The sequence below is a fragment of the Thermobia domestica genome, chromosome 17 (genome assembly GCF_964235325.1).
Source record: "Thermobia domestica chromosome 17, izTheDome1.hap1.1, whole genome shotgun sequence".
Taxonomy (NCBI): Eukaryota; Metazoa; Arthropoda; class Insecta; order Zygentoma; family Lepismatidae; genus Thermobia; species Thermobia domestica.
Genome location: NC_137470.1, coordinates 1,102,145 through 1,129,432, shown reverse-complemented (window position 1 = coordinate 1,129,432; position 27,288 = coordinate 1,102,145). Strand labels below are relative to the sequence as shown.

The 27,288-nt window shown below is 35.3% G+C and overlaps 1 protein-coding gene across 3 annotated transcripts in view; it reads right to left on the bottom strand.

Annotated features, from left to right (window-relative positions):
- Window positions 1-240: 240 nt before the first annotated feature.
- LOC145674438 (uncharacterized) overlaps window positions 241-27,288 on the bottom strand; it is a 77,282-nt gene continuing 50,234 nt past the window's right edge. For all 3 annotated transcript variants that reach the window (XM_081744495.1, XM_081744496.1, XM_081744497.1), the window contains exon 3: window positions 241-9,380. In XM_081744495.1, coding sequence (XP_081600621.1) covers window positions 7,817-9,380 — 1,564 coding nt within the window. In that variant the 3' untranslated portion in view covers window positions 241-7,816. The remainder of the gene's footprint in view (window positions 9,381-27,288) is intronic.

The following is a 27,288-nucleotide window of genomic DNA, read 5'->3' as shown; positions in this document are numbered from 1 at the left end:
GAAAAAAGTTGACTACGGTGTCATCCTCAATGTCTAGAGACGACATATCCCTCCAAAAAAATTCTATACTCCAGCCGTTCTACCGGTTGCGAAGAGGGTCTCCATATTGGTAGAGGGATTTATATATATATATATATATATATATATATATATATATATATATTAATGATATTATATATATATATATATATATATATATATATATATATATATATTAATGATAATGAAACCAAACACTATTCGAAGCTTTATTGCACCCACTAGAAAAAGTGAAGTATATTAAAATTTATTTGCATATATTGTTATTGTAGACTGCTCCCATAATGCCCACTTACTTCGATTTTACAAAGTTTGAGGAATAAATTTCACTTTTTATTTTGTGTTCAATTTGAAGGTATTTTGTTATACTACCATTAAGAAACCCATATACATCATATTATGGAATCAATCATTATGGAACAATTTCATGTGTTACATGCAGCAGTGGTACCAATCTTTGAAAGTTTAATTTACAACTTTTTTCCTTTCCTTTTTTAATTGTTTTTTCTGAGTAATGGCGCATTCAGTATAAAGGAACAACAAGATTTTCTCTCTCTCTGTCTGTGTATGTTTCTAGTTTCCGGCGTAAGCGTGTGGATACTACCAGGTATACTTTCGTGTGTACATATGCTAGTGTGTGTGCGTGTGGCGGGGGTATATGGAGTATTAATTGAGATCGCGTAGTGGAACTTATCGACATTACTACGTACATACGTGCGACCGTTACTTCACACGATAACTTTGGACGAATGCGATTTTTTTTAAATTCTGCTCTTTGCAATAAATAAGTAGAGTGGTTCCTCTCGAAGGAGTTCGTTAACTCAGGAGTTCGGTGAACTTTCAGCTTCATCCTTAACATATTGACAAAACCGGAAGAGATAGAAATTAACCTAACTATGACTTCTGGCTTCAAATTAATCTACATAGTGAGATAGGAAGAAGCTGTTTAGGTATGAATATAGCATTGTGGGAATAAATATCGTCTCCCCTCTCAAACTTCTAATCAAATCGGAAGTAGCAAAACTCAACTACTTCCCATTTTAGTGTTGATTACAACAGATTAAAACGATACTAAATAGCGAGAAGAGGTTTTCTGAAATCCATTAAGTGTCCCAAGAATATGTTCTATCTCGTCTCTAATTTTTCTACTAAAACTTGAAGTGGTAGAAATCAATCGCTCCCGGTTATAACATTGAGCGTTATAGAGTAGATAGCGAGAAGGCTTTTTAGGTAACTCATTAAGTGATCCAAGAGTATATTCCACCTTGGCAGTAATCCTTCTACTTAAATCGGAAGTGAAAGAAATATACTAGAACTTCTGGTTCCAAAACCAGTACAGAAAGTATAACATGATCCTCTTTAAGATTTTATTATTATTAGGATCACGTAGTGGAACTTGTAATATCGTAATGTCAGTGTACGTACATACATACGTCCGTTACTTCAAACGATAGCATTTAAAAGGATGCGAATTTTCTCTGTCTCTCTCTCTTTTTTTTCTTTCTTCAATAAGTAGATTTTCTCTAGAGAGTTAATTAATAGAAATGATTCGACAAACAAAATGGTAGAAATAGTTATTTCAGGTTTTAACGTTGACCAATATAAAACAAAAACGGTAATGGATACCGAAAAGCGGTTCTCGGCAATCGATTGTACGTTTCAAGGGAATCTCTCATCTTATTCTTAACATTCTAGTAGAACTGGGAATGGTAGAAATGAGCCATTTCCGGTTTTAGCTAGGGATGGGCACGAGTCGAGCCGAGTCAAACGTAGTTTTCTCGAGTCGAGTTCCGAGCCGAGTTACTGTTTTTGAGATCGAGTTTCCAGTCGAGTCGAGTTTGATACATGGCTCGCTCGTTTAGCTCGTTTTAGCTCGTTTTGAAGTCATGGCCTGATTAAACTGGAAAGCGAAAGCCATGAGAAATGAAAGCCGTAATGCGGAATACTTTTAGTGTTGCTCACGAGAGGGGACACTGTTTGCATCTCATCTCGTCTCGATAACGAGACAACAATAAATTATTTTTTTAAAATTAAAGGACAGCCTCAAATGTCGTGAGCACCAATATATGTATATACTGTAATTTTTACCAGCAAGGCTGAGACCTGCACGGTCGTATTTCTGAACCTAAGCAGAAACCCAACCCGGGTAAGTGATGTCAACCGGCTAGTCTCGGTTCAACTGAGCGAAATACTCGAGCCGGCTCGTTCGGGATCAGCCACCGAATCGGTTTGGTTCGGCTCAGGTGAGTCATCGGATTTTGCCGTCTCGGTTACGTGAGGTGTTGACTCGGCTGACTTCTCGGTTCGGCTCGATAGTAGATGAGCTGTTAGCCGAGCCACTCGATCCGTTCACAACCCTAAACCCGGGACGAGCACCGCGGTGATTCAGATAACTGCTAACTCCAGAACAAAAAAATAACAGCGTTGCCGGGGTATTCTAAGATGGATATAGGCCTATACATGATGTGTCTAATGTATCTCCTCTTTAATCAAATTGATGTCGGTATCAATTTATCTTCTGGTATACACCTTTATGCTATAGCCGTGTTGAAGCAGCTCTCACGTTATGAATAATCGTAATTAATTAATTAATACTTAAAATTTACAATATTTTCCAATATTTTATTATATATATATCGATTATGTATATATATCGAATTACCCCCCCCATCCATAATTATCAACATTAAATCTCCTTGTCTTTATATATGTGACTGGGTATAGCTGTGTTGAAATGGCTCCCATTACGAATGATTAGTGAAAGGGATAATTCAAAATTGATCACTTTTCTGAATATGTTATCATAGGCTATATGGAGAAATTACTAATTTTTCAGTATTAACACATTGCTTTATTAGTCTGTTTTTCTGTTAGTATCAATCATTATAAAGAATTCTAGTGACAAAAGAAATCATACTTAATTCTAAATTATCTTCATAATATTCTTTCGTAATATTCCTATATTGTCTTTAGCTGTATAATTTTCCTATGGTATTTTTAAATTCCTCATATTTAGAATTTCTTGCGAGAAGAATAATCGTCATCTAGTTTCTACATATTATTATTATTATTACCAATATTTGCAAAAAGCCTATTGTGGATAATAAATTTGTTATTTGTATAATATGGGCAGCTCGTAGAAACATAATTGTATGCCACATTTTCTTACTTTCGAGTAAGTATGAAAAGAAATTTCATCATTCCTATGCAATTCGATACAATGACACATACCAAACAAGTTTCCTTTGTGGTTTAATACCAATCTACTCCACCTAATAACTTAATTTTACCAGAAGTGACAATTATCATTATGTTCGTTAACTCCTCTCATATCATGGTAAAAATGAAATGAAATTTTAAGTTTTATGTCCCACGGTTATGCTGGTTAGGCTAAAGGAGACAGTGATGATGAGAGATATGGGAAACCGTGGAAGAAGGTGGGAGAAAACGGGAGAATCCCGAGAAAACTCACGAGCACGGTTATTTTCCACCACAAAGTCCACACGGCGCGAGCTGGGATCGAACCAAGGACCCCAAGCACGGAGGTGAACGCTCTACCAATGAGCTACCGCGCTCCCCGCATATCATGGTAAATAAAGTGCTGACTTCGCTTCTTCATATTTTGTATGGCCGGAAATTCTCTTTTATCTTATTCATTGGAGGCAAACGTTCTTACAGATTTAGACTGCAGAATACGAGTTCTGCAACTGAACACGTGTGGTTTATTGTTCAACAGCCCTGCAACTCTGCAAGTAAACAAGTTACCACCAAACGGAATCTGTAATCAGAGGTCCCTACAGAGGTTCAGACTTTTCTTTACTGAATAGTTTTAAGCTCTTTCCTTTTTATTGTAGGTAATAAAAATAAGAGAAGAACAATATTACCTTTCCGCGGCAGTGTGTCATTTATTTGAGCAAAGCTATGGTAGTCAAAATTTGCAGACACTCCTTAAAATAACAGGAAGAATCTCACAGCTATTTATAAAGGCAATCGGAAAAACAAGTTCATTTCTCTGCTTTCACGAAATATTTACATGTGTGACACTTTGCGTGCTGAAATTAGTAATAATAATAATAATAATAATAATAATGAATATCTACAATGTATTATCATTATTCATAGTTTATCTTATTTCTGACAACAGTGTTACATACATAATCTTGTCTTCTTCAATCACAAGCCACTGTTGTGTTTATCCGATTCATATCTCTACTCCATATCGTTCTGCCTATTTACTCAGTAAAGTACTACTAGACTAATATACATTCACAACAATTCTTAGATCCAATTTGTTTTGTATATACCCACATTCATGTCCAGTTCCATCTAAAGAAGCTAGTGTAAAAACAATGTTGTTCCCGAGCGTTATAGTAGTGTATGATTGAGTTCCGGATATATGAAGGCCCATAAATATGTAAATTACATATGGGCCGTTAAAATCAGTGCAATATGCATTGGGCCGCGGAGAACTTGGCATTTGAATCAACTTTAAACGAATCCGGAGAGAACACTTCGCGAAAGTAGCATAGATTGTGTCTTAAAGTTACTCATATACTGACTATGACAATAGTCTAGGAGACAAAGTTTGTGCCTTTCTCGTATCAAAAAAGTATCGTAGAAGTGGTGGTCTCTTAGGAAGTGTATATGTACCTGCAAACGTATGACTTCATGCCCACCATCAGCCATCTTTTGCAGAATTAAGTGAACGAGAGATATATTTATTTATTTATTACTATGCTACCAGATACAATCTCAGAGGCCATTTTACACTGGAGCACTCAACAAATCAACAATAATAACAACATTGGGAAAGGAAGTGCAAGGATGGCGGCCAGGGTCTGTATTTTAAGGTACCATCTCAACATTGACCTGGTGTAACTGAGGAAAACCCTGGAAAACCTCAGTCAGGATACTGAACTCTGGATTCGAGCATGGGGCCTTCCGATTGCGAAGCAAAACGCTGTAATAATAATAAATCTTTGAGTTTTACGTCCCACTCTTATGTCTGCTAGGCTAAAGGAGATGGGATGATGAGAAATGAATGAAATGGTGGAATGAAGAAAGTGGGAGGAAACAGGCGAGCCCCGAGGAAGCCCATGCACACGGTGTTCGACCGCCACAAGGTTCACTTGGCGGGAGTAGAGATGGAACCCGGGACCCCATGCACCAGAGGTGAACGCTCTACCAATGAGCCACGGCGGCTCTTATAATAATAATAATAGTTTGTAGTAGTAGTAGTAGTGTCATTGATAATAATTGTATTGTGTCTATATGATACTTGAAGAGAGTACTTGAACTACACACACGATTCGCCTCGACTTTGCTCGTTTTGGCTCGACTCGACTCGAAAGTCGAACCAAATTCGAGTCGAGTTGGAGGCAATTTTTCGAGCCGAGTTCCCGAGTCGATTTCAAGGATGTCTGTTTCGAGTCGAGTCGAGTTTCAAAGAAAACTCGCTCGAGCTCGCTCGTGGCCATCCCTAGTTTTAGCATTCATTACTATAGAGCAAAAACGATAATAGATAACAAGAAGATGTTTTCAGCAATCAATTAAATTTTTCAACGATAACCTAGTAAATTCTGAAAGTAACAGACTTGAGCCATTCCCGGTTTCAACGTTGATCACTATACAGCAAAAACGGTATTAGATAGTAAGAAGCAGTTTCCAGGGATCTATATAGCATTTCAGGGACAACCTTCATCTTCACACTAACACTCTAGTAAAACCGAAAGTGGTAAAAAAATGAACCACTTCCGGTTTTAACGTTGATCACTTTAGAGCGAAAACGATAACAGATAGTAAGAAGCAGTTTTCAGCAATCGATAAAGCGTTCCAGCAGTAACTTTCATCTTCGTGCTTAACACTCTAGTTAAAAGGAAGTGTAGAAATCACCTATAAGTTCCGGTTTCAATTTAATTTACATAGACCATAAACTATAAGATATAGGGACAAGCAGTTTTATGGAATCAATTTAACGTTGTGGGAACAGTTAAGTTATTATCTCTCTTAAACTACAAACCGGAAGCAGCAAAACCCAGTGTTGATCGCAATAGATTAGAAAAGATAACAAATAAGGAGAAGCGGTTTTCTATAATCATTTACTGTCCCAAGAAAATGTTCTATCTCGACTCTATACTAAAAGCAGAAGTGGCAGATATCAATCACTTCCGGTTATAAATTGAGTGTTATAGATTGGAGAGCTAGAAGGGATTTTATGTAATTCATTAAGTACCCCAAAAGTGTATTCCATCTCGACAGCAATCTCTGTATTAATACCAGAAGTGAAAGAAATATGATACAAATTGCGGTATCCGTATCAATTGAGAACATATTATGTCATCCTCTTTACGGTTTTTACTAGAGTTTATTTTCAAATTAAATATTAGCCGGATGTTTACTAAATTTTGGGAAATACTAGCCCATTAACTAAGGAATAAGTACTGGTATATTCTGTGGTCAAACTCGGCCAAGAACAGGGCGAACACGGGTTGCATTTCATACCTTATTTCTTGATAACTACTTAATTAGCCAGCACCATTTTCTTTATAACTATCGGCCGAGTCGGAACAAAATTCGGTGGTGGGCAGCCCTCAACCTAATTAAGATCTCTACATTTGCTGGCCGAGCTTGGCCAAGTTTTGGGCTTGATTTGCGTGTGGTAATTTATTTATCGGTAATTTCTTGCCAGATCCAATCTAAAGGATGTGCCATTACAGAAAGCCGCTCGTCGTTATTACCGATTTTGCTCTATAGTGTTCAACGTAAAACCGGAAATCTTTTATTTCTACCACTTTCGGTTGGCATGTTTGATTTTTTATATACTTTTTTTCTTTTCTCGGGACGAATTCAAAATTTCCCCCGTTTTCCCAGATTTATTGCTCATTTTGTGTCACAGGTTTGGAAGTTTTCATTATTCTTTGCAATTCTCTTCTTTCTGTAGTTTTCTTCTTTTGCTTTCGAATCCTTTTTTCCTGGATTTTCCTTCATCTTTTCTCCTCTATAACTTTCCTGTTTTCAAGCTCGCAGTAATGAATGACGCAAATATTGTTGTCTTTCAAATACACGGTCGTAATTGAACTAATTCAAACAATAGTCTTGAACAAAAAGATAATAACCATCAAGCTGATGGTAAATACACTTGTTTCACGACAACATTTGACAACTGCTCATTGCATTGCTTAAGAAGAATTCCGTTGGCCGTTTTGTACGTACGCTTTTACAGCGCAAAATTAATTGAAATCTTTCAGTTTTGCGTCCTACGGTTATGCCGTTTAGGATAAAGGAGACGTTGATGATGAGTAATGAATAAAAGGGTGGAATGAAGAAAAGTGGAGGAAACGGGAAACCCCGAGGAAACCCACGCACACGGTGTTTTTCCACAACGAAGTTCACTTGGCGGGGGCTGGGATCGATGCTGGGACCCCAAGCACCAGAGGTGAACGCTCTTCCACTGAACCACCGCGGTCCTACAGCGCGAAATAGCTATAAATACTTAGTGGCTACAAAGTTTTTTCACCTGTATGTATTAACATGTGTCTTGCCAAAGATCAACTTTGCGTAAATCTCTTAGCATACTCTTGGAACATATAAGGTTTTTCACCTGTATGTATAAACTTGTGTACTACTAAATCTGAAATTTGAGTAAATCTCTTCCTATACTCTTTGCACGAATGAGGTTTTTAACCTGTATGTATTAACATGTGTTTTGCCAAATTTGTACGATGCCTAAATTTTTTACCACACTGTTGGCATGTATAAGGTTTAACACCTGTATGTTTCAACATGTGCGTTGCCAAATATGAACTTCGACTAAATGCCTCTCCGCACTCTTCGCACGAATGAGCTTTTCACCTGTATGTATTAACAAGTGTTTTGCCAAAGATGAACGATGCCTAAATTTCTTACCGCACTCTTCGCACAAATGAGGTTTTTCGCCTTTATGTATTAACATGTGTGTTGCCAAAGATGAACTTTCAGTAAATCCCTTCTCACACTCTTTGCAGGAATAAGGTTTTAAACCTGTATGTATTAATATGTGTCTTGCCAAAGCTGAACGATGCCTAAATTTCATACCACACTCTTGGCATGTATAAGGTTTTTCACCTGTATGTATTAACATGTGTGTTGCCAAATTTGAAGTTTCAGTAAATCCCTTCCCACACTCTTTGCAGGAATAAGGTTTTACACCTGTATGTATTAACATGTGTCTTGCCTTAGCTGAACGATCCCTAAATTTCTCACCACACTCTTGGCATGTATAAGGTTTTTCACCTGTATGTATTAACATGTGTCTAGCCAAATATGAAGATTTAGTAAATCCCTTCCCACACTCTTTGCACGAATAAGGTTTTACACCTGTATGTATTAATATGTGTCTTGCCAAAGCTGAACGATCCCTAAATTTCTTATAACACTCTTGGCATGTATAAGGTTTTTCACCTGTATGTTTTAACATGTGTGTTGCCAAGGATGAACTTCGACTAAATGCCTTCCCGCACTCTTCGCACGAATGAGGTTTTTCACCTGTATGTATTAACAAGTGTTTTACCAAAGATGAACGATGCCTAAATTTCTTACCGCACTCTTCGCACGAATGAGGTTTGTCGCCTTTATGTATTAACATGTGTCTTGCCAAAGATGAAGTTTCAGTAAATCCCTTCCCACACTCTTTGCAGGAATAAGGTTTTTCACCTGTATGTATTAATGTGTGTTTTACCAAAGCTGAACGATGCCTAAATTTCTTACCACACTCTTGGCATGTATAAGGTTTTTCACCTGTATGTATTAACATGTGTGTTGCCAATTTTGAAGTTTCAGTAAATCCCTTCCCACACTCTTTGCAGGAATAAGGTTTTACACCTGTATGTATTAACATGTGTCTTGCCTTATCAGAACGATCCCTAAATTTCTCACCACACTCTTGGCATGTATAAGATTTTTCACCTGTATGTATTAACATGTGTCTAGCCAAATGTGAAGATTTAGTAAATCCCTTCCCACACTCTTTGCACGAATAAGGTTTTACACCTGTATGTATTAACATGTGTCTTGAGAAAGCTGAACGATCAATAAATTTCTTACCACACTCTTGGCATGTATAAGGTTTTTCATCTGTATGTCTTAACATGTGCGTTGCCAAGGATGAACTTCGACTAAATGCCTTCCCGCATTCTTCGCACGAAAGAGGGTTTCCACCTGTATGTGTTATTGTTGCCGAATGTTCTCTCATGTATCCTTTGTAAAATTCGTTCGAAGTATGCGATTTCTCAGCTGAATGAAGAATTATATCTTTTCGTATATTAAACGCATTCGGCTTTCTGGAGACAGTAGGTCTATGGAATCTGTAACGAATTCAATAAACAAGCAAATGGAGATAAATAATAAGAAACGACAAAAAATACCTAGCGCTTGCATCTAAAATACAGGAACAGTAGGAAAATACTAGTTTTTTATTATACTTATTATTAGATCTTAATTTTCACATTATTAGGCAACCATGAGTTATATTTCGTGATAAACTGAAGTATGATACTATTCTGGTGTTACATGAAAAGCTGTAGAAAAATGGAACCGACTACAATCGGGGAGTTTTTATATTTCTATTCTGCAAAGAGAATATCCTTCCTTTTTTATCTCAAATCGTTCCTACATTTTTATGTATAATATCTGAAAGATACTATAGAAAGAGGACTCATTAGTATAAGGGATAATTGAAGTACGAAGTCACTGAAGTTATTTATGTATTATATCATCAATTATTAGGCTAGAAAATTAAGTACTTGCGGGAACTTGTTGTAATTACAACAAGCAGAATGCCTTAATATAATGACAAAGAAAGGCTATAATGATTTTTAAAATTTTGCACAAAGTACGTCATTTTTAACGTGCTCGGAATGCATTTAAATATAAAAATTCTTGACCTTCACCGTCAAAGGGAATAACTGAAAAAATGGAGTTATCTAATCTCACGATTTGGTTCATTTTGCAATGAACATTTAACGGTAAATAGACTTTTTTCTATGTCAGTAAGTTGCAGAGATATCTGAGTGTACTGAATTGGGTAAGTCAGAATCCGTTAATTATGTTTTTGGTATAAATGGGTAACCCAAACTTATTTCCTTCTAGTCACAGGTAAAGGAAAAAAAACCAGAAAGTGACCTTTGTCAAAAAAAATGTCAAGCTTGTTTTCTTCATAACGCGCGCCTACAATATTGTAGCCGGCATTCCTTTGATTTAAAAAAAAAGTAGTTTTTCAATACTCTCACAGTAAACAATATGATTTCTTTATCATTTTGTCGGATGTAAATTACACACATAAATATAAGATGCAAATAGTACCAGTATTTCAGGTTTTATTTTATTTTAGTTTGTACTCATCCTGGAAGAGCGTTCCCTTTCCATAAGCAGCCGTCAGCGGCTTCCGAAGCTCATTAATTGCTCTTAAATAAAGATGGGAAAAACAATCTATATATATAAAAGAGAACGTACAATATTTTGTCCGCTCATCACGCTAATACGGCTGAACCAATTTCTTTCATTTTTGGGGGGTTATTAGGATTTGGACCCTAGATTGTTTTTATCATATCACTTTAATTTTTAATTACCAGTGTCTTGAGATAATTGACCATTCAAGTGTCCATAACGTACAAATCCTTTGTTATTAGTTTATCATAGGTAAAAATAAACGTATTTATATGCAACCCGCATGACCGTGTCACTCGGCGGGTTAACATAAATGACAGGCGATATACAGCGGAAAATAGCTTGAATCTTCTGTTTAAATTTTTTTAATTGATTTGCTTATTTTTACAGACACTTTTACAATATGCCAGCACCGGGATGACCGCAGCGAAGCGGGGCGGGTTAACATAAATGACAGGCGATATAATGTTAAGATTTACTGCAATCTTCTATGGTTTTTATCATATCACTTGAAAGCGAAAAAGTAAAAATTATCTAAGTAACAAAGTTTATTGCGTTCCGGGGTGACCGCAGCGAAGCGGGGTGAACGCTGCTAGTGCTAATTTAAATTTTAACTGAGCAAGCCTCGTATATAAAAGGATGTTCTGAGAACTGTTCTCTCACTTATTATTATTATTATTATTGTTACCACAATGGAAAGAAAAAGTAATATTGCCGAAGGTATTCATAGGACAGAAAGGATATACAGTATGTCAGATGTTTCTTAGGTTTACACATGAACGCAATAATATAACGTTTATGGATTTACAGATAAAATTATTTTATCACCGGTTGGGGTGATTTCTTAGAAAAAATTCCGAGAGCAAGAAACTCCAATTCGAACTACCTCGGTTTAAATCCCTTCCTGGTAATTATTACTTTTTCTATATGACAAGGCAATGTTTGTCTAATTGGTATTGTAATTCTGTTATTCCTTTATTATTATTATTATTATTACCAGAGAGGGAAAAAAGTGACATAGGAACAGAAAATATATATAGTATGTCATGTTTTGACGTTTACACATGAACGCAAAAATATTACGTTCATTGATTTACAGATTGAGTTATCGTTTTATCACAACAAGAAATGGAATATAAATATTTGTTAGCTGACAACACTAATACATTGTGCTTCGCCCTTCTTCTAGGTAGAAAAGTGAGCTGACATCTCAAATAGGATCATTCCCATGATTAGTGTTGTAAGTTCGATCACTGTTTGCAACTAATGCACAGGTAGGAACAATTTCTGGGAACTCATTTTTGGCCCATACTACAGCAGTAAGGACGTGTTTATCCCTGATGTATTCATCACTTCATGCCCAGAAACGTCACATTCCCAGACAGTACGAATCAAGGTTGATACGGATGACGTAATTTTGTGTTGTTGGCATTTCGCCTGTGAAGGAAGTCGTCTCAACTCTAAGACCCAAAGAAATTGAATACTTTTTTCATATAAATATACATCAGAATTATCAATATTGGAAATTATAAAAAAGTAATGAATTTCCTCAGCGAGATTCTGGACCCGCGACCGTAACGGTCTGGTTTACTACTACTTTCCATATAGACAGGGAGTTTCAATACAGCACCTTCATCGTTTGGGCGTTGAATCCTGACACCAAGGGAAGAGAAAAGGTATAGACCAAGCTGGGTGCACAAATGCTTCCCTTCGGAGTTAAAGGCTGCAGAAAACATGAAAAAAAAATGCAATTTAAATCCTATACCGTAGTCGGGTCAAGATTGTACTTAGGAACTAGTATGTGCCCTATTCAAATATCCATGTTTCAGAATCCTGCGGTAGTAGTGTTTCAGAATCCTGCGGTAGTACTGTTTCAGAATCATGCGGTAGTACTGTTTCAGAATCCTGCGCAACAATTTTTATAGAGGTAGTTGGTGAGTCCTTTAAATTTTATGCCCGTAGCCAAACTCCCTCTATAGAAATTTTTTCGTAAGTACCTGAGGTTTATGAAACATGTATTTTTGGATAGGGCACATATTAGTTTCTAAGTAAAGTTTTGATCCGACTACGCTAGATCTCATAGTTTTAAAGCTATAGTCTTTAAAAGTTCACATTTTCATGGTTTCGGCAGCTTATAATTCCGAAAGAAAGTATTTGTGCACCCAGATTGGTATATACATATTTTTTGCCCTCAGTGTCAGGATCCAACGCCCGAACGATGAAGCTGTTGTTTTGAAACACTCTTAATATATGGAAAGTAGTAGTAAGCAGTGTATATAAGGAAAGTAATAGTTAGTGCAACTGGGTCAGCAAAATATTAGTGACGTAATAGGTCAATGAGCAATGTTTTTGCCGCAGGATCAATGACCAAGGTGTACCTAGGACTACCCACTCAAAATTTGGCAACCGTACCTTGGTCCATCCCCTAAATTTTGCCAGCGGTACATAGAACTACTACCTTAGATTTTAAAAATTGCCAAATCTGAAAATTTCTTATGGTAGGATAGGAGCCAGGTATCTACGCTTATAAGTTTCAGGGGTCCATCTGTTACCCTTTCGTGGGTAGAAAATGCCAAATATTAAAATTTCGGAGGTGTTTGACTTAGTTTATTGCCTTTGATGATGTTTTATAGTCTTATATGGCTATATGGGCGTATACAAGGGTCCATTGTCTTTCATAAGACAGATACATTGGTGCAATCCTTTAGAATTTTGGGATCTGTCCATTGGCCCACCTCTTTAATTTCCATCTCGTTCCTTTTTACGTTTAAAAAATTGCCAAAAATTGAAATTTCGGAGGTGTTTGACTTAGTTTATTGCCTTTCATGATGTCTTATTGCCTTACACCGTTATATGGGCGTGTACAGGGGTCCATTCTCTTTCATAAGACGTATGTATATTGGTGAACTCCTTCAAAATTTTGGGAAGGGTACATTGATCCAGCCCCTACATTTCCATCTCGTTCCCTTTTACGGTTAAAAAGTTGCCAAAAAATAGTGAGACTACGTATTCAGTTAATGACATAATCTATTCCTTTTTATGATGTCTTATTGCCTTATATGCAGCGGCGTGCCGTCAAGGGGACTAGGGGACTAGGCTAGTCCCCTGTCATTTTAATTAAAGTATTTTGTTATAAATATATACCAAAGAAAACTAAAATATTGTTTGTAATTTTCTATTTTCGTAAAATAACACTAGTACAATTGTTCTGACAACTTTAGTCAACGCCCGTGTGCTGGATGCGACAGCGAGGTGGAGATCGGAAACGCTCGGGTTATAATCGGCTTTTCTCGGGAAAGGGAACAGGGTCCAACCAACTAGTCCTCATATTATGTTGTGTAAGCTCTAAGCACTGGCGTTCTGTCGTAAGCAAATTTAATGCTCGTTTGCTTTTTACAGTTAATAGTTTTAACGCAATTAAATTTACAGTATTAATCTTGACACTTTAAGAGATCTAGTGAAGTGTGAACTTTTTAGATTATCAATATATTTTGATAATGACTCAAAGAATAAAGTATGGAAGGGGACTCGTTTGAGAAACCGAGTCCCTTGCAGCAAAGCGATGGTGCAAGCAGTGATATTACTTCAATTGGCACAGGAGACAGTAGGGATGGGGATCGGCCGTTTCAGTGTTGTATTCTGGACCAATTATTCATGGTGTCATTTGGATTCCTTAATTTTCAAGAAAAGCAGCAAATAATAACCAGTGGTAGAACAACTTTAAGCATTTCCATTCAGACAAAAATGAAAGATTATATACATAATATCAAAACGGATTATTTTGCTTCTTCAAAATAGTTAACTGCATGTAAGACAAGAAACAAAATGTATTGCTGGCCTTGTATTCTGTTCCACATAGAAAAAGGACGTGTGGAATAATGATGGCTTTTGTGACATGAACAATTTTCACAAACCGAAGTTGCGCCACGAAAAGGGTTATTCACGCCTGTCCACAATAACTAAATTGAAAACTTTCGGGAAACCAGAATTGATTTTCAATTGAGCGAGCAATGCAGAAGTTGATTCAAACTGAGAACTAATGAACCGATTGATTTATGCCTCTTGTTTTATGGCTAAACAAGAGCTATCATTTAGAGGTCATAACGAAGAGGAAGATTCTGTCAATTAGCGAAACTATATTGAAATAATTCAGTTACTTTTTAAGTAAGATACTAAATGGACTTGCAGGGGCCAGAAGAAAATATACTAGGGAATCCGGGGGGGTGAGCAGGGCGATTGCCCCCCGCAGAAGAGGAAACTTTCTTATTTTATATATATATATATATATATATATATATATATATATATATATATATATATATATATATATATATATATAACCCATCCCAAAGTTTGGAGATCTTAAAAGTAGCAGTATAACAACCCATCCCCCCCTCCCAGAAGTCGGTCCTGGATCCGCCCTTGTATAAGTGAGCATGCTTTCCAAGTCCTCTCTCACTTTAATTGTAAGCAAAAGCTCGTAGCACTAGGCTATGGATGGAGCTGCCACATTTTCTGGACATTTGAACGGTTTACAATCTTTTGTGAAAAGGTGTTTGAGTGCACTCACCATACACTGCTATGCTCACAGACTCAATGTCATTGATCCACAGTCTGTTAATCACATCAAGGAATGTTTTTTTTAAGAATAAGTGGCATTCCAAATTTCTTTTCATATTCATCGAAACGCTGTAACGCGCTTGCTGAATCAGAAGTAACTAAGCGATTTCCAACAGTTGCCAATATAAGATGGAATTACAATTCCAAAATTGTGCATGCAGTAAATGAAAATCAAATATAACTCTTACAGTATTCTGAGAACATTGTAGAAGATTCAGATAATTGTGACACCGAAGCTTTCATGACTACAAAAAATGTGTGAGTTTTCATTGAAGGATTTCGATTTTGTATTTCTACTAAAAGATTTCAGTCATTTTTTTTTTCGCGCCCGGATATACTATTCACCATTCTTTAAAGTAAAACCATGAATGTGAAATATTGCATCCAAAAAGTACAAAAGATGGTATCTCAACTTAGAAATGCAAGAAACGATTTTGAAGAGACTTATAGAAAAGTAGGACAACGGGAACCTTCTAATAAAAGACGTAGACTAAAGTAGATGACTCAACAGATCCAAAAATTAAATATATGTGCGTCTCTTCAATGACATTATTGATACTGCGATTGGACAAATGGAGATGAGATTTCAAGATTTCATTGAGTTACAATTTCTTGAGCTGTTAGATTTAAAGAATTTTCAGTGCTTCAAATCTCGATTTCCTGATTGTTTGTTTTTGACCCTTAAACCAAGTTACAGGAGGGTTTTTTTTTTTAATTTTAACAATTTGCGGAGTGAATTATATAGGTTTACAAACTCTTAGATTTTTCAAATAAAACTGTGACGGAAATTATCCATTTCTTGAAAGAAAGAGGCTTGGTAGAAGAAGCGTTTACAGAAACATATAAATTGCGTTATTTGGCGTCAACAATACTAGTCAGGACTTCCACTCTACAGCACACATTCTCTTCGAACCTAGTCCCCTGTGAGAAAAGTCACTGCACGCCACTGCTTATATGGTTATATGAGCGTGTACAGGGAACCATTTTCTTTCATCAGACACAAGTACATTAGTGCACCACTTTGAATATTTATGGAGGGGACACTGACCCATGTCTTATATTTTAGAAAATGTCCAATTTAAAAATACAGTATAATACTATAGTGCCTTACTAAATATCACTATAAATTTTGGTACTTTTTCTCGATCCCTTTCACGGGTAAAAATGCTATAAATGTAAATTTCTGAAGTTACTGATCCAATTTATTCCTTTTGATAAGGATTTAGCGCAGTATAAGGATATGTACAGGGGTTCATTTCATTTCATTTACAAGTATACTTTGACGCTTCCTTTTTAAATGTTGTTGGGGTACAAAAGACCATTTCCTAAATTTGGGAATTAAAAAATGAAAAAATTCGGTGAAGGTTCTCTAGGACCCATTCTAAATTATGCTGTATGCCTTGTTCCCATTTGTGAATAAAAAATGAGTAAATATTTCAATTTCGAAGGATATTGACATATTTTATCTTGTTTGAAACGGCTTTGTTATCTTATATAATTATATGAATGGGTACAGGGTTTATTACTTTTCATAAGACATAGGTATATTTGTGCATCAATCTTAAATGTTGGAAGGGGTACATTCCTTCATCATTAAATTCTGGGAATTGTCAGACCAATAATTTATTGTTCTTAGAATATGAATATGCATCATAGTAGAAACTTGGGTGGTTTAGTTTATCCCATTCTTAGGGTAACTAATTGTCAAATATTATTATGGTCACATGGTCATTTATATTTTTTGATGGGACTTTACTATCTTATATGGTTACATAGGGGCCCGCGACTTTCGTACATTGATACGTTCCTCTTAAACCTTTGGGAGGGGTACCTAGAATCACTCTGGTTAAATTTGAGAATTGTCAAATTGAAATTACTTAATATACATTTCTGAACATTTATTGGTTTTGATTATTCCCGCCTTTGGGTAAATAAATACCAAAATATAAACGTAAGCAATACGTGGTAACACGGGAAGGTGTTCGATTCATGTTATTAATTTGATGTGGTCTAAATCGTTTAAGGGATATATGGTAGTATAGAGCGATTCATTTCCTTTTATAGGGCATGTACATTTTAATGCTACTTTTCAAATTTTGTTGTGGTATATAGGAACACTTCTTAAGTTTCGGAGTTACCAAATAATAAATTTCGGTAAACTTGCTAGATCATAGTTCGTTTTGCATATTTCCTTCTAAGGCAAACACATGCCACAGGTTATTGGCTTAACTGATGTTCTTAGATGAGACTTTCCTTCAACATAATTATATGCTTAAGTAAGTGGTTAACTCAAGACTTAACCATATTGATACATTTTGGAAGTTATGTAAGATTATTCATAAAATTTAGGAATTGTGGTAAACAAAATTCTAGTATGAGGCAGGAAGTTTGAATCATACTTAATGTTCAGCATTCGATTGATATGAAACAGTACTTTGAACTTTAGTGAAAACTCGTAGTCTAAGATCATTGGTGGAAAGTTATCTTTACTGAATTCTGATTGGCTGATTTTTACCTCGAGATTTCTAAATTATAGACTTGAAAATTAATAGGTGATGCAATCTGATTGGCTGATCACTATCTTTCATGAAATCTGATTGGTTGATCACTTTAAAATGTTTGCTCCTTTCATTTTATCGATTACTATTTAAATATTTATTTGAAAATCTTGGTTTCAAAACTTTTAGTTATTTTTGGTGTATTTTACTTGAAAATTTCGTTTTGAACTTTTTGCTTGAAGACCTTTCAAGATTTTCTTTGTAAATTTTTAATTTCGAAATTTTTGCTTAAAAAATTCTATTTTGAAAAACTTTGTTTCAAAATTCTTATGTTCAAATTTTTATTTTTTAATTTGAAAATTTTGTACGAAAAATAGTTTTAAAATTTTTGTTTCAAAACTTTTCGTTTCAAACTTTTGTTTGAGAGTTTTCTGTTTGAGAATTTTTAGTTTCAAAATTTTAATTTGATAATTTTTTATTTCAAAATTTTGTTTTGAATTTTTTCAGTACGAAAATATTGTTTCGAACGTTTTTTTAAAAATTTGAATTTCTTTAAGTTTGCAAATTATTATACTTACTGGTAAGGAGCCGTTTTGAAAAGGGCCGGAACGGTTTAGAACTCAAAGATCTGGCAACACTGCTTCATCATGATCCAATAGCACACGTGAGAACATGTTAATGCAACATCATCAGTTCTGCATCACATCCGTCTATATATAAATACGATCGAAATAGTACTCATGATAACGTCATCATGGCTACTTGTCTATAGTTTCTACAGTGTCTACTTCTTTACAAACACATGTGATTTGATGAATTCATTTACCAAGATTACTGATTTACAGCAGAATATACCTTATAGAATGTAATAGCCAAATAATTCCTATAAAGTTTGGATTAAGAATCGTAGTGAAGCATGAAAATGATAAGAATATTATTTTACCAGCCAGATATTTACTCATGGAAGCATGAAAACAAGAACTATTGCGCTTCTTCAGAACTGAATCCGTAACTTTATCTTTCAAAGGATTCTTGGACCAGAGTCATCAATTTGAATTTAGTACACAGCGTAATCTTTCTGTTTAGTAGATCTGGTTTGGTCAGCAAATTACATGTCAGCATGACGGCAGCAATGATAAAATCATCAACTCCAATTTATCACTCAATGGGATTTGTGAATTTAGTTTGGTATTCTTACGTCAGCAAATTCTATTTCAATGACGTGACAGCATGTAAGCAATAACACTAAAATAAATCGTCTCAACAATATCAAGCACCTTTATTTGGTATGGATGTATGTAGTTAACCAGTACAGTGTAATAAAATTATCAACTTCATTGATTTGAATTCTTCATTTCAAGTGCAACCTAAAGGAAAAATATCACGCTTTATTATGTACTATTGCATCATGATACACCATTGTTGCCAGCTCTTTGCTCTAAACAGTTCAAGTTGTTTTAGAAAAGGTTCTTTACTAATGAGTGCAATAATTTGTTAACTGAAAAATGTCAAACTAAAAACTTTGAAAAAAAGTTTCCAAACAAAAATTCAAAAGAAAATTCTCAAATTAAATATTTTCAAAACAAAATTTTGAATCTAATTTTTTTTTCAAAAAATAATTTCAAAAAGAAAATTTCGAAAATAAAAAAATTAAAAATTTCAAAATTTTCAAAAAAAATGAAACGAAAATTTACTAACTAAAAATTATCAAAACAAACTATTCAAATAAAAATATCGAAATTGAAAATTTGGAAAGAAAATTTTGAAACGAATGGTTTTCAAACAAAAATTTCAAAAACATAATTCTCAACTAAAATACAACAAAAATAACTAAAACTTTTGAAATAAATTTTGAAATAAATATTTAAACAGCAATCGATAAAACCTTAAGCAAAACTGTGTACACCAAAAATTTTAAAGTGATCATCCAATCACATTCCACCTAAAAATGTGATCAGGCAATCAGGTAGCATCAACAGTGATTTTGTCAGTGACTAACCAATCGGATTGCATCACTTTAGACAGTGAGTTGTAAGTAAAGTTCAAAGTGTTGTTTCACATCAGGTATCATATGTAAATATTGGCTATAGACTATGAGACATAACTACAACTATTAAGATTCAAACTGTAAAATTGTTTAGGTTACGTATCAGATTTCAAGTCCGTAATTTAAAGCTCGAGCAAAAAATCAACCAATCAGATTTCAATAAATATAACTTTCCACCAATGATCTTAGACTATGAGTTGTGACTGAAGTTCAAAGTATTCTTTCATATCAATCGAGTGTTGGACATTAAGGACATCATTCAGATTTCGCGCATGATACTAAATTTTTGTTTATCACAATTACCAAATTTAAAGAATGGTGTTACGTACCTTTTCATATTGCACCAACATACCTCAGTATAAGAATTAACCACGTATTTAACCATATGTTCTAGATAAGTCTCATGTAATAACATCAAATAGGTGAATAACCTCCAGCAATTGTTTACCTTAGAAGGAAATAAGCAGAACCAGGTAGGGTCTACAAACGTGTTATTAGGTAACTCCCAACCTTAAGAACTGTTCTTGTGTACCGCAACAAATTTTGAAAAGGAGCGTTAAAGTGTACACGTAATATAAAAGGAAATGAATCATTGTATACTGCATATATGCATATAACGTGTTAAATCTCATCAAGGACAATAACATGATTGAAACACCTTCCAGGTGGTAACAACGTATTGCTTAATTCTATATTTTTGAATTTCTTTTATGCATAAGCGGAAAAAATCAGTCAATAAAAAGTACAGAAATGAATATTACGTAATTCCATTTTGACAATTCTCAAATTTAGGTACAGCGATCCTAAGTACTCCTCCCAAAGTTTAAGAGGAACACATCAATGTACCAATGCCATGGACCCCTATATAACCATACTCCCATTAAAGAAGATAAATGACCATGTAACCATACTAATATTTGACAATTATTTACTTGAAGAATGGGATAAACTGAACCACCCGTTTTCTACAACGATACATATTCATAGTCTAAGAACAATTACAAATTATTGATTTGACAATTCCCAAAATTTAATGAAGGAATATACCCTTCCCAGAATTTAAAATTGGTGCACAAATATACTTATGTCACATGAAATGTAATAAACAACGTACTCATTCATTTCATCACAGAAGATAATAAAGTCGTATCCATAAATATAAAATAGGTCAACAACATTCGAAATTTGAATATTTCGCCATTTTATACCCTTAAAAGGGAACAAGACTAACACAAAAATTTACAAAGTTCCTAGAGAGCGTTTACCGAATTTTGCTATTTGGTACTTTCCAAATTTAAGAAATGGTCCTATTTATCTCAAAAGAATTTAAAAATAGAGCATCAAAGTATGCATGTACTATAAAGGAAATAAACCCCTGTACATATTTATATAACGTGTTAAATACCTATCAAAGGGAATAAATTTAGTCAATAACTTCCGAAATTTACACTTTTGACAATTTTCTACCCATCAAGGGGAACTAAATAATTCACTGAAATTTATAATGATATTTATTAGGGCCCTATATTATTATAACAAATGTTTAAAATTTAAGGGGCTGGCCAATGTACCCTCTTAACCCTTATCCGGGCAAGACATTTTTGTAACGTAAACGGGCAACCGGTGTCTGTGAGGCCCAGTATATATTCTAAGTGCAGAATACACAAAATCAATGCCTATTGTCACTTACTGTTTAGACTAGTCTAGAATGTACCGGTATATATTCTTGTCAAGTTGCGAAACTTCGTGTCACGCTTTTGTAAGCCGCCAAGCAGAATAGCAAATCCGGTCCAGATATTTTTTTAACGTAAACGGGCAACCGGGGCCTGTCAGGCCCAGTATATATTTTAAGTGCAGAACACTCAAAATTCAAAGTCTGTTGCCGCATACTGTTCCGACTAAAGGTTACAATAGTCACGTGTTCAATATATAATTTTGTGACAATTTGATCTAATATTTGACAGGAATTTCACTAAAGTTATACGGGGCCTCCTAGGCCCCGGTTGACCGGTTACGTCAGGAAAAGATTTTCAAATTAAAAAAAAAAACATTAGCTTTACCAACTCGATATGTTCATGATTTTAACTTCGACGAAAGATAGAATAATTCAGTGTTTTATGTCTTCGAAATATGTATGGTTATTGAGAAATTTTAGAAAAATGAAGCTACTGGGCCTGGGAGGCCCCGGTTGCCCGGATAAGGGTTAAACTTTCAAGGGGGTGGACCAATGCACCTATATCTTATGAAAGAGAATAGACCTCTGTACACGTCTATATAATATATTAAATTTTCATCAAAGGAAAAAACTGGTTCAATAATCGAAAATGTGGTCGTACTAATAGTTGGCAATTTTTAACTGTAAAAGGGAACGAAATGGATCACCCAAATTTATAGTGACATATATTGATATCATATACTATTATACTTATTTTTTTAATTCGGCAATTTCCAGAATTTGAAGGGTGGGCCAATGTATCCCTCCCAAATTTTCAAACGGGTGCACCAATATACCTATGTCTTGTAAAAGAGAATGGGCCCATGTACCTGCCTATATAATTATGTAAAGAAATAAGGCCTCATCAAAGGGAATACATTGGTTCAATAGCCTGCAAAGTCCGAAGTTTTCGTAATTTTCGAACCATAAAGGGAAACGAGATTGACATACAAAACTTATTGAAGTACACACCATACCATACCAAACTTTAAGATTTGGCAATTTCGAAAATTTAAGAGAGGATTGTCTTATTTCATTCTGCCAAAATTTTTGGAGTGGGCCAAGGTATCCCTTCCAAAATACAGAGGGGAGATTCCTAGGTACCCCTAGGTCACTGACCCCGGGTTAAGGTCATTAACCTTTGATCTAACAAGCCACAAAAAATTTGCTGACTCGACTGCATATACGAGGGGTATACATAGTAAAGGTCACACTTAGTACACCTCACATGTGAAATATCTCATTGGAATGGCGGCTTTAGGAGGCGTGACAGCCATTTCAAGATATAAACAAGACACGTTCCGAAACACAAGAAAGGGACAAAATAATAAGTTATTATATAATTGTTTTGAGATGTAATATATGTAACTTTAAAAGGCATCTGAATCCGACTCTGGCATAAAATGTTCCCAATTCAAAATGGCGTACAGATTTAGAGAGAAACAAGTTATGAATTGGAAATTAGGTACGTAGAGATACCAAAAATGCTAAATTCAAAATGGCCGATCCAAGATACCGGGAAAAGTGCAAAATACTGCTTTAGAACTGAAAGAGATTAAGTAGAGATTTTCGTGGTCTCGCAATATAAATCCAATGATAAATTGGAAAATGCAATATGAAAGATTCAATATGGCGGACAAACGGGACAAAAATATTACCGAAAAGACATATGTGATCATTACACATGTAGTAGAATAATACGTGCAGTACATAAGGGAGCAAGTAAGGACAGGTGATTTACAAAGAACAGGGAGCATGTTTGCTACATAATATTGCCGAAATGGAGGCATAGAAGTGTTTGGAACACATGGAAGTACTGTGATGCTAACGGATTGCAATCATAGACGATGATTATTTTACTGCTAACTCCCTCCTCCTCCCTGAAGAAATACTCGCAAATCAGTGTATGTTACATACCCTTCGAAAGGTTGCTACTAGTACGCTTCCTACGCTCCGTGTTCTTATGTATTTTGTCGTAAAACCTAGTAACCCCTCTTTCCTTGACCTCTAACATTATCATTAGCCATTCTAAACTCTTACTTTCATCTTCTTACACGGATGTTACGTACAGCCAACCACAAAAATATATCCCCACTAAGTGCTGTAATTCCACTACTTGGGTTTCCAGATAAATAGCAGTTCTGACAACGCCTGGCCAGATGCAACCCAAATTACACGTAATATTTCTCGGCACTCACAGCAGTTGGCAGCACTGAGTCAGGTATTTATGCAAGTAAAATTGTGAGTACATGATGAACGAAACATTTCTCCATTCTGAGATGAATCTCTCTGGTTCAGAGGATGTTGCCCAATGAACATGATATGTTAACCTCAATACTGCTGTGTATGTAATCTATTATTTCAATATATACTGTATATTCAAAGAAATAAAAACATTGATCACGCATGAATCAGGTAATGCTACAAAGTAGATGAAAATATCAAATCTAGAACAACTGCTGGAAATAAGTTTGTAAATCACTGTCTCCATTGACAAACCTTCTCCAACTCTCCTTATTCCAACATCTCTTTCTTTCTAGGGAAGAGAAGATCTTGCTTGTCACACTGAGTATGCATTGAAATTGAATTTAAAACACGGAAATTTTTAAAAAAGTTTTAGACTGGCTGGAATTTGAACGGAATAGAATTCAATGAGATGTCACCTACTGCGCCACTCAGTCTTTCACCCAAACTAATACCTAGTTAAAATCGTCTCGTGGAAGAATACACACAAGATACTAATGCTTATGTGTGTGTCAAATTGACTTTCTCGAGATTTCCTTGCTTAACTCAGAAACAAATTAAATAGACATTCCTCAATGAGGAAAATATCCACTGGCCACTGGCGAAAAATACCCCGGTTGTGGTGGTTTCTAAGAGAAAATTCCGAAAGCTAGAAACTCCAATTCTAACTATTTGGGGTCAAATCCCTTCCTGGCAATTATTACTTTTTCTATATGAGAAGGCAATGTTTGTGTAATTGGTATTGCAATTCTGTTATTCCTTTATTATTATTATTATTATTATTACCACAGAAGCAAGGTCCGTCGACCCTACTGTTCCATTCCTCTTTTAAGGTCGCGTCATAACTACCCTTCTTTGGAAACCGAAGGTGCAGTAAAATTGTGACGTCACGGCGGGAGCAGAAACAGCTTTCCCCCATGTTCTTGTCATTCACCCTTGCTTGTTTCTTTGATTTTTGCAGGAAAGTGAGTGATTCTTGCTTTCCTGTATTAAGAAAACATTAATTACTGTAGTGCTCGTGTTGGCCTATAAGCATATCGAATTCTACACTAAGTACTAATTGCAATTACAGTAGAAATACTACGGGTTCCAAAGTTATTTATCATGTATTTCCCTCGGATCCTTTGCGGAAAGTTTGGCAAAAGTAATGCTGTCGGAAAGACATCTTAAAAGTTGAAAACGCCAGCGTCTGTTCCGATCATTTTATTCCCGAAGCTTATGGACATAATTTAAAATGAGAGCTTCTAAATATTTTACCCAAGAAAAAGTTTAAACAAGATGTGCCTTCACTAAACTTACCATTACCATACGGAACCGTGTTGATGTAAATAATGAAAGAATTAAATGTACGGAAGTTAGGTGTTTAAAGAAAAAACAAATCAGACATTGGGGTGCAGCCAGATGAAATAACTATTGTTACTGAAACAAAAAAATAACTCTTTCTTTATGTTATGTCCCATTTGTTCTGTGAAGAGTGAGAGGCATAAACCAAAAGAAGAGGTCTCCTTTTTGCGTAAAGAGAACGAAAAACTGAAGTCTAACAGTATGTACAAAGCCAAAATAATATGTTTACAAACGAAGTTAAAAGAATTGGAAAGCAAATATAATAAAGAATTAATTTCATAGGCCAGTCCTAAAATATAATATTGTGATCGTTTCACTGAAGTGGTTAATAACCGGGTGATAATACATTACGAAAGAGTTTTACACTAGGCCAAGTAAATATGCTAATAAATGGCAAGAAAAAACTAAGATGGATTGATGAAGATATAATTCGTGCATTAACACAACACGCCTCATTGATAAATTATACAATCATCTGCGGTTACAAGTTCGAATCCCCGTACCCAATGTGTCAACATTTAGATGTTGTATGCAAAAATTACCGTTTTTTTCGGGTATTCTTACCCCAGTTTTGAAAATTTTGACTTAGCAGGGGTACTACTTAAACAGTGTGGGAAAATGTTCAGTGCTTATATTTGATGAATTTAATGTTAATAGGCGCGTATGCTGTGACCAAGACGTTTATTTATTTTTAGGACCCCACAGAAATGTCCAGGAGGCAATGATTCAAGGCTTAATAGATGTGTGGAAATAGCCGGTGTATTATGATTTCGATAAGACAATGAAAACTAAAAAAATTACTCTTCGAAATCATATCGAAAGTTGAAGTCTCAGGATTCAAGATAGTTGCGATTCTTTCGAAGTTCAATGGTGGCAATATGTGGCTACGTGGTGGTTTCGTTTCACCTTCTTCCAGGCGGATGGAAGCAATAATATAGTATGAAGTAATATTTCGAACATTTCACAAAAAACTGTGAATCGAAGAAAAGAAAAAGAATGTGATTGGCCTACCGTTTGATGTCCTAAGAAAGACACTTCGATCTTGAACTATTCGACAAGGCTAAGACATACTTCAGAATTTGGTTTTTGAATAGAAAAACACAGGAACTCCGCAGGAGGAATGTTCTTTAAAATAGCGGATGCAAAGCTATTCTGCAAGTGCTACTCAATGCTATAGTGAGTACATATTGTATCTGTATGTAGTCTTTATTTTTATTGCATTTAAAAATTTGTTTTCCTTTGCAAATCGCTACGGCGGAACATAGGCTTAGCATACGATATTTGTCCCTGCTTCACCGCGGTGACGTCACACTAGAGCTGGAGAAAGTGGCTACTCAGAAACAGCAAGTTATGAAGGGACCTGTAAAAGCGCGAAACAGTAGGGTCGACGGACCTTGCCACAGAAGGAAAGAAAAAGTCATAGGAACAGAAAATACATACAGTATGTCAGGTGTTTTGACGTTTACACATGAACGCAATAATATTACGTTTATGGATTTACAGATAGAATTATCATTTTAAGACAACAAGAAATGGAATATAAATATTTGTTTAGCTGATAACATTAATGCATTTTGCTCTGCCCTTCTTCTAGGTAAAAAAGTGAGGTGACATCTCAAATAGGATCATTCTCATGACTAGAGTTGTAAGTTCGATTATTATTTGCAATTTATGCACAGGTAGGAACAATTTCTAGGAACTCATTTCTGGCCCATGCTATAACAGTAAGGACGTGTTTATCCTTATGCATTCACCAGTTCTTGTCCAGAAACGTCACGTTCCCAGACAGTGCGAATCAAGGTTGATCCGGATGACGTAATTTTGTGTAGTTGACATTTCACCTGTGAAGAAAATCGTCTCAACCCTGAGACAAAGAGAAATTGAATATTTTTCATATAAATATACACGAGAAGTATAAATATTGCAAATTATAAAAAATTTCATTAATATCCTCAGGAGTTATCGGACCCGCGACACAAACATTATGAAATTAACGTATAAACCACTTCCCTACGACATCACTGTTCTGGGAGAAGAGGAAACCTGGATGTGCAGTAAATTCAGTAGTTACGCACTTTTACGATTTCAATGTAATAATGGTGAAACTTTCTGATTTCAGTCATGATGAAATATAAAGTATTATGAAGAAAGAATAGTCCAGGGAATTCAACTTCAAATTGACAACTAAAAGGACATACAAACAATCAAGGCCATGCATGAGAAATTGGTCTTTTGAGTGCTTGGAACTCTTCACAGGTACAATGCCGTGCCGTGACGGAAAGCGAGCGGGGCTACGGCCTAGGGCAACCAAGTAAGGGAGCGCAAAAGTCGAGAGGAAAAATAAAGAAAAGAAGAAAAAT